Genomic DNA, 11,724 nt, shown 5'->3' with positions numbered 1-11,724 from the left:
CATAAAGACAGAGAAAGCCAAAGAGAAAGTCATCTCTACAGTGAAAGGAGCACATAACAGGTGTGAGGTCTTTTGCGAGATTCGAGATCCTGAGAAATAACCCAAGGACAAATGAGTCAAGGAGCGGAGCAGACGTCCCGATGAGTCAAACACGCCTGAAAACAAGGCTGGGAATCGGTAATAAAGCTGTAATTTTACGGTAAATCCGCTGCAGGTGTTCTCCAGCGTGAGAAGACAAGGGTCAGCCAGAGTTCGTCTGACAGAAACGAGTTTATCGACTCGTGTTCGGTCGCCTCTGCTGTACGAGGTTGAAGTCAATCCTGGCTGACCTTCTGTTATTAAAGGGACAGTTCTGACACAAAGTCAACATTTAAAGAGCGTTCCCTCTTTACGCCACGGACAGTCCATCGGCCGAGGCGCCGTTCTCCCACAGTTCCTTCTCCAGAAAAAACTCTAGTGCTTCACCACTAATAAAACAACATTAATATCATTTAAAGTCCCTCTCTGGTCCCAGATAACCTCGAAACACTCGTCTCTATTAAGAGTTACATATAGAAGAGTTATTTCCAAAATCAAAGTCACCTAACACCTTCTTTGAGGAGCAACATAACCCCCCAGAACTCTCCCAGTCGTACAAAGGAGGGTGAAGAGAATATGCTTCATCTGAGATGTAGAAAACCAGCCGCACTCTCTTTGAGAAGTGTTGCTAACAACAGATTCTCTGTTTGGGAAGAGAATGCAGACTGCCCAGATCTGGCACATCAGTCACCTGGGCGTGATCAAGGAAGGAATGGAGGGAAGAGGGAGAAAGAGCAAGAAAAACAACCACAGAAACAGATGAACACAGTGTACCGCCTTCTCTTCTTCTTGTGTGTGCTTGTGCCTGTGTGTGTGTGTGCGTGTGTGTGTGTGTGTGTGTGTGTGTGTGCGTGCGGAACACTTCTGATCACAGTAAATCACAGACTCTAGTTTGGGGGCATCAAGGGCATGAAGGAACACGTGTCCAGACACAATAATTCCCCGCTAACAACCCTCAGCTCTGGAGCGTGTGCTTTAAGATATTCATGAAACTCTTTATCCCTGTTAAAGATTACTATCTGCTCCCTCCATCTCGGTGATCCCTCGTTCCCCTGGGCCGTTCCCCCGCATTAATGCAGTGCGGATCGGGAAATAAAGTCCACGAACCCCAGAACTAAATAAATAACCTACCACTATAAACAGCAGTAACAAGGCAGCGCACGTGCAGAGAAGCAGCGGCAGGTCACCAAAGGTCAGAGATGGCTTTTGTTTCTTCACAAACATCGGAGGATCAAAACAACAACAAGGATAAACAACAAAAAGCTGGGCTCCACGTTTGCTAGAAGTGAGAGAGGTTAGGGAAAGAGAGAAAGAGGTCAGAAAGATGCACGACAATCACACTGTCTGGCCCCTGGTGGTGAAGAAGGTGTTTACATATATAGCTGTACAAGTCAAAAAAAGGGCATAGTTAGTGGTCGGCACAGCTCGGGTTCCCTTTAACACAAACACTCTGGTGTTAACACATAAACAGGGCGTAAACAGTGGTGGTGAATGGAACCAGACGTCTTTGCAGCATTTCTGTCTCTTCTCCGTCACCAGCAGTGACCTCCACCCTTCTGAAGGGCTTCATAGAGGATGAGGGTGATGATGGAGAAACAATGTTTAATAAGAAAAATGTAAACATTTATCCTGTATTAACTTTTCTAAGAGGAATTTTTGGAGGAGGACGTCTGGTTCCATTCTCTACCACTGTCTATTATTCTGCCTCTAGTGTGTTTGTCTATAATAGAGCATTTAACTACTGTTTGGAGGCATAAAAGAGTAAATACACTCTAAATTATCACGTATACACTGCGCCTTTAAAACTGGGCAGATTATTGACAGATTACACCTTTAATAATCTGATTATTCAGAGGTTTCATGAAACAGCTGAAGTACCTGGGCCTCGGGCAGAGCCACGTCCATGATGTTGGGCTGCCCTCTCGGTTCTCCGTTCTCCAGACGAGAGAAGATCACCTGGTACCCTCGGATCTGACCGTGCTGCTTCCCGGAGAGAGGAGGCTTCCAGGTGACTCGGATCGCAGAGGAATTCACCGCCTCAACCTCTAGCTTCCGAGGAGGAGCGCCAGGCACTAAACAGGAGAAAACACAACAACACGTTTTATCCACCTCCTTCTTTCTACACTCACTGTCCATTCCACACAGGAGCTCTCTGTACTTCTACAGACTGTTGTCCACCTGTTGCTCTGCAGGTATGATTTGGGTGGTGGATCATTCTCAGTGCTGCAGTGACTCTGCCATGATGATAGTGTTGTTAGTGTGTGTTGTGCTGGTTGAGTGGATCAGACACAGCAGTGGTTGCTGGAGTTTTCAAACCCTGTATCCACTCACTGTCCACTCCTTCCTCGATTGTCCACCTTGTAGATGTAAAGTCAGAGACAGTAGCTCATCTGTCGCTGGTGGTGGCCGTCCTCTAGTCCTTCATCAGTGACACAGGAGGCTGTCTGTTGGATGTTTTTGGTTGATGAACTATTCTCAGTCCAGCAGTGGCACTGAGCGGTATAAACTCCAGCAGCACTGCTGTGTCTGATCCACTCACTCCAGCACAACACAACTCTCAGGGCATTATATAAAGGTTTCAGATTTTTTGGAACCAACAGAAGTTCATCTGCGGTTTTGATCAAAGACACTTTAAATAATGACATAAATATATATATATACATATATATGTATATATATATATATATATATATATATATATAAACATATTCATTTACTTTATTTAAAGGGTGACAGTCTCACACCAGGTCACAAGGTGAGAAGGCCTCACACAAGATCGTGTTACAGTAGCAGTTAGAGGAAAATGATGAAAGCAAAGGTGAAGTGAGAGAGAATATGAGAAGCTTTGGAGGTTGTGACAGATGTCAAAGTTCAAGTGTCGGACACCATGCCCAGTGCTAAGTGTCCGCCAGAGAAGGACCCCCAGTACCTCTGGGATGATTTGTGTTCCAGAATAAATTTCCCACTATCAGTAACAGACCTCAGAAGCCCTTGTGGCTGCCATCAAACCCTCACAACCAACAGCAAAGCTCCAATATCGTGTCTAAAGCCTTCCCAGAGGAGCAGAAGTTGTTATTTCAGTGATGGAAGACAGCAATCCTGATTAAAACCCTTTGTTTCAGCAGATACCCTGACATCTAGGAGCTGCCGGTCGTGTAGTGGACATCACGGAGGTCTTCTGAAGCAGCAGTGGGTCAGTTTGACTGAAGCTGAGTGTTTTAAAGAAGAAGGAAGGTGTGCAGTGAGAAGAGAAGAAGCACTGCAATAGCCTGGACTTTGAAGTGGTGCTTAAGCCCGTAAATAAATTAATTCTGCCTCGTGACTCGGTGGAAATCTTTCTTCTGTTTCATCTAAATGCATCAAACTGATGCGCCTCGTTTCTTTTCTCTCACTATTGCTTCATGTTTATGAAATAAAGAGACTCTCCCTGACAAACAAACCTGAATTCAGAAATCGGATCGTTACCCCTTTAGAATAAGACTACCCTCATAACCTGTTTCAAATGGTTTAAAATCTGTTTATTAATGGTTATTATATATTATATAGGTTGTAAAGACCATGAAAATCATTAATAATCATTTATAAGACTTAGATAGAAAGGGCAATGACCTGTTGATTGTCGAACAGTGAAAGTGTCTGATAACTTACTGAAAACGACTTATTTCAGTGATATTAAAGTACACCACATTATTATTAGTGTTTAATAAGATTTATATCTGTGGTTAATTGATTCAATTTGGTGGTTAAAGGGTTAAATACAAACAGATATGTGCTGAAGTTGACAGGCTTAATGTCGACTGATAAAGAAGACAAAGTAAGCTCATTATTCTGCGAGATCTGAAGTTCACCAGTGTAGACGGATATGGGTTCACTATTTGGCAAACAACAGGTCACTGCTGCTCTTTCTCTCTGTGGTGTCACTGATTATCATTGCCTTTTAAGGTGTTTACAACCTAAATATTAACCATCAATAAAGGCAAGTGCATCTGAGAACGGTGCGGTTAGTGTTCTCCTCCAAGCGTCTTGAGCTGGTGCTCCGCTAAAGGCTGTTGTATTTAAACTTGCTGCAGAATGAAATGAAGTTCCCCGGCTTTTTGTTTCAGAATCCAGAGAAACAGCGAGGTGATCACGAGCTACATTTGTGAAAAAAAGCACTGCAGAGGAGCGAGGGATCAAGGACGGCGGAGTGGCGTGAGGAGGATAAACGTGTGGAAGAGCTGGTTATTACAGCAGGAAAATCAGCTGAGTTGCAGCAACTTCAAACATATTAATTATAGAAGACTGCCTCCTGGGATTGGAGACATCTTACAGAGAGAGAGAGAGAGAGAGAGAGAGAGAGAGAGAGAGAGAGAGAGAGAGAGAGAGAGAAGAAGATCAGGCCCACCCAGAGAGGTTAGGAGAGGACAAGTACGTTAATGTAGATGGTTCAGCAATGTCTTCTTCTATTTGCATCTGTCCAGTAGCTTGTGATGGATCCTGATGATTACTGATGGGATGCAACAGGTTAAAACATCTGCATCATCATCTGTGGTCAGTTTTAGCTTTTTCCTGCCCGAGTCCGACGATCCTAAAAAACATCCTAGAGGACTTTATTCATATCTTGAGACGGACTTCCTGAGTTCAGAGCTTCAGCAGACCAGACTCCTCACTAATTCACTCATTCAGAGCGACTCGAGTGGTTATGGAGTCCTCGTACAGAGTACAGTAACAGGATGTTAGAGTCCGCCTTAAAAAAAAGCTCAGCAAGCTCTAGAAGTGGGTTCTTCACCTGCGGATTGAACTGTGATTTGAGATGTTTGGTGAAGGCCACTGTCTGTAGAGACTGACCACCTGACTGAGGTCTAGGTGTCTTAAATCTCCTCTTTAACAGAAGATGACCATCAAAGGACAATAACAGAACAAGGTCAAACCAAATTAGAAAAGGAACAGTGACCGTAAGAAACGACAGAGTGCCAGGCGGAGGTCAAGAGAACACTGTTTTTGAGGGGAGTCTCCAGTAGGGGGCAGGATTGCTGACATTGAACTTAAGAAATCTTTAACTTCTATAAACCATTAATCTCATTGGTGTGTCTCTTTAAAGCAGATAAAAGTTTGGACACATTCTCATTCATTTTATTTCTTTTTTTTCTACATTGTAAATGAATATGGAACTATGAAGGAACACATATGGAATTAAGCAGTTTTATACTTTATATTCTTCAAAGTAGCCATCTTTTGGTTTGATGACAGCTTTGCACATTCTCTCAATTCTCACATTCTCACATTCTCTCAAGTTCTCTCAATCAGCTTCATGAGGTCGTCACCTGGAATGGTTTTCAGTGAACAGCTGTGGCCTCATGTGTTTGAGGACATAACTTGCGTTGTGCAGAGGTAGGGGCTGGTGCACCGTTCTATACAGTGATTATATATATACACTATTACTATTGAGTAATGAGATGATGTGTCCAAACTTTTGACTGGTACTGCATTAAGATAAACTCCCCTCTTTCGTGCATGTGCTCATTCATGTGTGAATCTGGTGCCCACCAACTCTCACACAGTGAAACAAGACCACCCAGGTAACCTGTCCAATCACAGCGCAGGACTTGCGTTTATGTGAGAGCGCAAAGACGAGGTTAAACGCAGCAAAACAGACACAACGAGTGCTGAGAAATAAGAGCACTGGAGAAAGGAGAAGGGAGAAGAAAAATGATCAACCGAAAATGACAAAAAGAGAACTTCTGTTTCTCGCTCCTCACTGCTCCGGACCGAGTGAACAGCGAGTGGCTCATTATCATTTACAGGAACAGGCGCTGAACAGGGCTGTTTAGACAGTGGGAGAGCGCTGCTGTGGGGCTACATTTAGACCCAGAACTTGAGAATTTGTCCCCATTGAAACATCAAGTTGGACTTTGTTGGTCTGTTAATGAAAACAGTGAAAAGAAGAAGGTTAAAAAAAGCAGAAACCAGAGAAAGGTTAGAAACCAAGAGAAGACCTGAAGAATTATGGATTCTACTAAGTTTATATCGAAGATGTTAGCACTGGAAAGGCAACAGCAGAAGGTTAAAGACAGCAGGGACCAGGAGAGGTTAGAGCCCGAGACCCTCGGAGAGCAGACGAGGAAGGATGAAGGAGATTGTAGAGGTGTCGAATGTTTTTAGATTATCTTGACACCTACCATCCTCTCTGGTTCTTGCTCGTACGGGTGGGCTCTCAGGGCCGGGGCCCACGTCCGTGTGGGCCCGTACACACACCATATACTCCGTCCACTTTTCCAAGCCCTCCAGCAAGAAGCTCTGGGCCTCGGCGCCGATGTTCTGGACCTCGTGGCGCTCTGTATCCTCGCCGTTTGGCGCCTGGTAGCTAACGCTGTAGCGCACGATGGCCCCGTGCCGACTGCCGGCAGGAGGGGCCACCCAACTCACCTTAATGCTGGTGGAGCTCAGACTCTCTAGATGGACGTCCTGAGGAGGAGCCGAGGGGGCTAAAGGAAGGAGAAGGGGAGGGGCAAAGGGGCGGGGCATCAAGCAAAATCAAAAACAACACAAAGGCAATCACAAACATCTGGGCTGGGAGGTGGACTTTGTGGCTGTTAAAGGTTTGGTGAGAGACTGAATACAATGTACTGCTTTCTTTACTAAACAGCCACAGTGAGTGACTGAGAGCTGCATGCAGCCATGTAAACGTTGCCATGGTGACAGCATGAGTCCCTGCACAGAATCAACAATCCGGTACCTACAGATGCAGGCAACTTGGTAAATGTGTCTATGGCCAAGAGGTCATGTGTCAAACAGAAACGATATGATATCCAACAAGTTTATTATTTATTAAACTCATAGATATAAGATATCAGATAATATATTTTACATAAACATCTTTCCCCTGAGTTGTTATTTATGAGGTTTTCATTTCATTTCATTATCTGTAAGCGCTTATCCAGTTCAGGGTCTCGGTGTATCCAGAGCCTACCTGGAATCATTGGGCGCAAGGCAGGAATACACCCTGGAGGGGGCGCCAGTCCTTCACAGGGCAACACACACACTTTATGAGGTTTTATATTTACCAAAAAATAACCAGTTCTTTTTCTGTTTTTATTTATTTATTTTATTTTGGAGGATGAATCACACATGGAACTTGTGTGATGACGTGGGTGTACACACCCTTGCTTTAGTCTGTATACTGGCGGTGGCTGATATACAATGAGCACACTGAGAAAGTGCCGAAATGTCCATATTTTTGTCTGTGAGTAATAGTCTTATTCACTGACAGATTCAACGTGTGAAAAGCTGTCTGGATAGCAGCCTGTTCCTTTCTTTTTTGGGAATCAGTCAGAAAGCATCACTGGAACAACTGAGTCCTGGCCCAGAACGGCTGTAAACAGCAACAGTGCTTGACTGACCTCTGCATGCAGCTACGCAAACGCTGCCATGGCCGACCGCTATTACTGGAATAGATGACTGCTTATGTGTCTGGGTATATATTTATTTTGTACTTTAAAATTTACTTTGTAAATATATACTAGGGTTTCTAACATGACAGATTACAGAAGTTAATTCCTGACACAGAACTTAATTCTGAGAACCAAACAGCAGCTCCGCTGTCCTGCTGCTCCGTTCCTTTAAGTGATCTGCCTTTGTTTCAGACGTCAAATTAGAATCAAAATCTGATTTCTCGCTCACTGCCTCATTCTGAGGTTTCAGTGTTTCATCTTTTTGTTCAGTGACAGTCTCTTCACGCCTGATTTCACCGAGTCGCGACGTTCAGATGTTTCTTTTTTTCCTGAATCAGCGCAAATTCCACTCATTGATGGAGAACAATAAAAGGCCTATAGTGACCCACACCAAGAAATGAACAGCAACATTGAGACTGATGCCACGAGACGGTGAACCGTCAATCACTCATTTCACACTCTGTGTGTGTGTTTGTGTGTGTGTGTGGTCATTGTTCACACACTTGCACCTCGTGTTCTAGGCTCTGAGATTGCTCTCTGACACATTATTTTATTGGTTTATTAATAATGAACTGTTGTGAGCACACAAGTCCTGTCCTTTCCCCACAGCCCAGAGACAAAAAGAAATTAAATTAATAAAAAAATATATAAATACAGAAATGAACCACAAATGAGCATCTCCACTGAGAATGAACCGAACAGAATAAGAGACGTACTCTGTGCACTTCTTTACAAAGTTACACACAGGTCTGAGCGATACAAGGATGATGAAATTGATCAATCGGGTTAATACTGACAATTTATGGATGTTGGAAGCTGTGCTGACCTTTGACCCCAAATGAGCAGGTGAGTCGGAATAGAAGTCTAGCTATTCACTCACAGCATAGTTAATGTAATCGTTGCTAGGGCTGTCACTAAAGCCATTTTGTGTGGTTGATAAATTGTCCCAGAAATAATTACAATAAAAATACTGTTGTCATTTTATACAACTGTCAATATCAGTTCCGATCATATCGCCCAGCCCTAATACACAGCAGAGAGTAGGGAGCAGTGCAGAAGAAGAAGAGCATGATGAAGACCAAAAAGCAGCAGGGAGAGGGGGTTTATGAAGGGAACTCCATCCTGCGTTGGTTAACAACCAGGTCGGACTTTCAGTCAGATAACAGATCAGATAAGCGCAACTGGCCCGTCAAATACGACCGCAACACACCAAGACAAACTGGACCCGATCAGATCAGACCACATATTTAAGATCAGTTTAGACCTAACTTGAGCACTTTAGATCAGACTGAACCCAATCAGGTCAGACCGGATTAGACTACATCAGACCAGTCCTGATTAGATCCAACTACGTCTGATAAGATGAGAGCAGAACGAGGAAATTAAACAAAACTAGATAAGATCATATCAGATTTGACTGGACTGTTTAGGATAGAATCAAACCAGATCAAGTCAAATTAAATGATATCAGACTTGACCAAATCAGACCAAATCAGACCAAACCGGACTGGAGAGCTGACTGCACAACAGCCGCAAAAACATAACGCCCCACTGAAACAAACAAACAAAAACAACAACAAAAATGACAATCTAACAGGTGATAAGACAAAGAAACGTCCTAAAAGCCGCTGCGCTGCCAGGAGGGAGAGTCTCCGCAGAGAGCCGAGTTTCTGAGGCTCCTGACAGATGCGCGGAGATCAAAGTGGGCTTTATTCAAGGCTGTGTGAGAGCGGAGAGACAGGTGTGGGTGAAAAGGGGAGGATCTAACCGACAGGAAAAGGATGAGCCATAACGACAGAGCGAGGGAGTGATGGAGCTGAGACGCTACTCAGAATTTCTCCGGTTTTTCTGTCACACTCCAGCTTGGAAAACAGAAGGCAGGGGGGGTCTGCTCCAGGAGCTGAGACCACCCATGACTTTATTAATCCCTGAAATAATTTGGATTCTATTCAGGAACTACATAAACTACCTGGCACTCTTCATTGAATTGTATGCTGTCCACTCTCTCAGCTCCACAGACCACACAGGAGCACTCTGTAGTTCTACAATTACAGATTGTAGTCCATGTGTTGCTCTGCATACTTTGTTACCTCCTGCTCAGGATCCCCACAGAGCAGGTAAGATTTGGGTGGTGGATCATTCTCAGCAGTGACACTGATGTGGTGGTGGTGTGTTAGTGTGTTGACCCGGTTTGAGTGGATCAGACACAGCAGTGCTGCTGGAGTTTTTAAACTCCAACCAACCAAAATCATCCGGCCGACAGCATCCTGTGTCCACTGATGAAGGACTAGAGGACCGTCAACACATACCGTGCAGTGACAGATGAGCTACTATCTCTAACTATCTCATCTACAAGGTGGACCAATTAGGTAGGAGTGTCTCACGGAGTGGACAGTGAGTGGACACCGGGTTTAAAAACTCCAGCAGCACCTGCTGTGTCTCATCCACTCATACAAGCACAACACACACTAACAATGCTTTAATGCACTGCAGCACTGAGAATGATCCACCACCCAAATCGTACCTGCCCTGTGGGGGTCCTGAGTGTTGAAGGACAGGGTGAAAGCTTGATGAAAATGTATGCAGAGTAACAGATGGAGTACAATCTGTAACTGTAAGATACCACAACCCAAAGTGGAGCCCTCGTGCTCTCTCTGTATCTCACCGGTGCTCATGTTCACCTGAAGAACAACAAATGAAGGGCCGCCAATGGAGAGAGAAACAAAGGCCTGAGCTCCTCATAAAGAGCCGCAGCTGCTCGGGTTGTTAACATCACAGAGACGGCGGCGTCTAAATCTGCTTTAAAATCACATAGAAAATAAAGGCGTGCGAGGAGCAAGCTCACAGCAAAGGTACCTCGTGTCCTTGTTGGTAAACAAAGGTGTTCCCTCATTCAGAAGTGTGGGTAATTAAAGGCAAGCAGCAGACAAAGGCCAGAGCAGGAGGAGGAGGAAGAAAATGCCTCTGATTAGTCGATAAAAGTGAGAGAGTGAACTTACTGGACTGGGCGGTCCGAGCTTCTATGGGTTTAGTGAAGACCCCCAGGCCCATCTCAGAGCGAGCCGCCAGGGAGAATTTGTACAGGGTGTCCGGCTTCAGGCCTTCGACAGCGTAGGAACCGGCCGGGTTAAAGCTCACCTGGATCTGAGGAAAGAGATAATGGGGGCCATGGAATCTCTAGCTCCACAAGGGGGCGCTATTCAGTGCTTCACATCAATGACACAGTGTCCTAAAAGAATCCGAAAGCAATGTTTCAAAGCGTATCATTACGTTTCTCCAGCTGTGAAGTCCAAATTGTTTAAACTAAATTGGCCTTGGTTTTGTGATGTCAGAAAAACTACATTTATTTCATGTAAAATCTTAAAAGCTTGAAAAGCACTGTTAAATTAATACATTTGGTCAGTTTTCTGGGTAAAAGTTAGGGATGCACCGATTTTGAATTTTTTGGGCAGATACGGGAACCAATAATTACGCCTTGGAGAAGCTAATACCGATAACCGATAATTTTATCTTTTTGTATTTAAAGCAAATTCACATTGTGCTAAAGCAAAAAAAAAAAATCTTGTCATAGGACAAGCATTTCTTCAGTATTTGTACATTTCTGTAATTTTTTATTTTATCTTATAAATTTATTAGGTGTAGTTCATTTATGCTTTTATCAAAGATTTACTGCTGGTGAATGAATGGTTCCTAGAGGGGCACTAATTAGTGCAGCACCGGGTTTGTTTTGAAGAGTGAGGGAGAGAGCGGCATAAAGCGGCTCAGAGCAGCGAGCAGGGGAGAGTGTTTGAGCAAGTGTTTGTAATCGTTTATCATTGTGTTTCAGTAATAAATTCAGACGCTGAATGACTCTATATCTACTTTTATGTGATTTTTATAAGAAGGGCTCCTCCAGTGAGGTGTTTGAGAGTATCTTTCAGTAGTTGAAGCTGCTGTCTGTGTTTACCTCGCTATCTGTGTGTGCGTGTACCGGGCGTCACTCATATTTTAAAACAGTTTTCACCACAGGGAAATTTAATCCCAGAAACTGTGATAAACGTCCACGTGGCATACAATTTATAGGCATTGGTGCATATGCGCAAAAAAGGCGGCAAGTTATCGGTTTTAATATTGGCTAATATTCCAATATTGAACAGATAGGGTAAATAATATATCGTGCAACACTAGTAAATATTAATATATATATATATTGTTTTTACTTATTCAGCCCCATCTA

At 43.8% G+C, this 11,724-nt stretch overlaps 1 protein-coding gene across 5 annotated transcripts in view; it reads right to left on the bottom strand.

Annotated features, from left to right (window-relative positions):
* The window catches only part of LOC136678357 (receptor-type tyrosine-protein phosphatase F), a 187,723-nt gene that overhangs the window by 50,418 nt on the left and 125,581 nt on the right, over positions 1 to 11,724 (bottom strand). For 4 of the 5 annotated variants that reach the window (XM_066656393.1, XM_066656390.1, XM_066656391.1 and 1 more), the window contains 3 exons: positions 10,508 to 10,652; positions 6,237 to 6,542; positions 1,957 to 2,150 (listed from right to left, as the gene is read on the bottom strand). In XM_066656393.1, coding sequence (XP_066512490.1) covers positions 1,957 to 2,150; positions 6,237 to 6,542; positions 10,508 to 10,652 — 645 coding nt within the window. The remainder of the gene's footprint in view (positions 1 to 1,956; positions 2,151 to 6,236; positions 6,543 to 10,507; positions 10,653 to 11,724) is intronic. The other variant, XM_066656392.1, reaches the window with a different exon arrangement.

This window comes from Hoplias malabaricus, chromosome Y, assembly GCF_029633855.1.
Source record: "Hoplias malabaricus isolate fHopMal1 chromosome Y, fHopMal1.hap1, whole genome shotgun sequence".
In the NCBI taxonomy this organism is placed as follows: Eukaryota; Metazoa; Chordata; class Actinopteri; order Characiformes; family Erythrinidae; genus Hoplias; species Hoplias malabaricus.
Note: the sequence above shows the minus strand (reverse complement) of the source record. Positions and strands in the feature narration are given on the sequence as shown.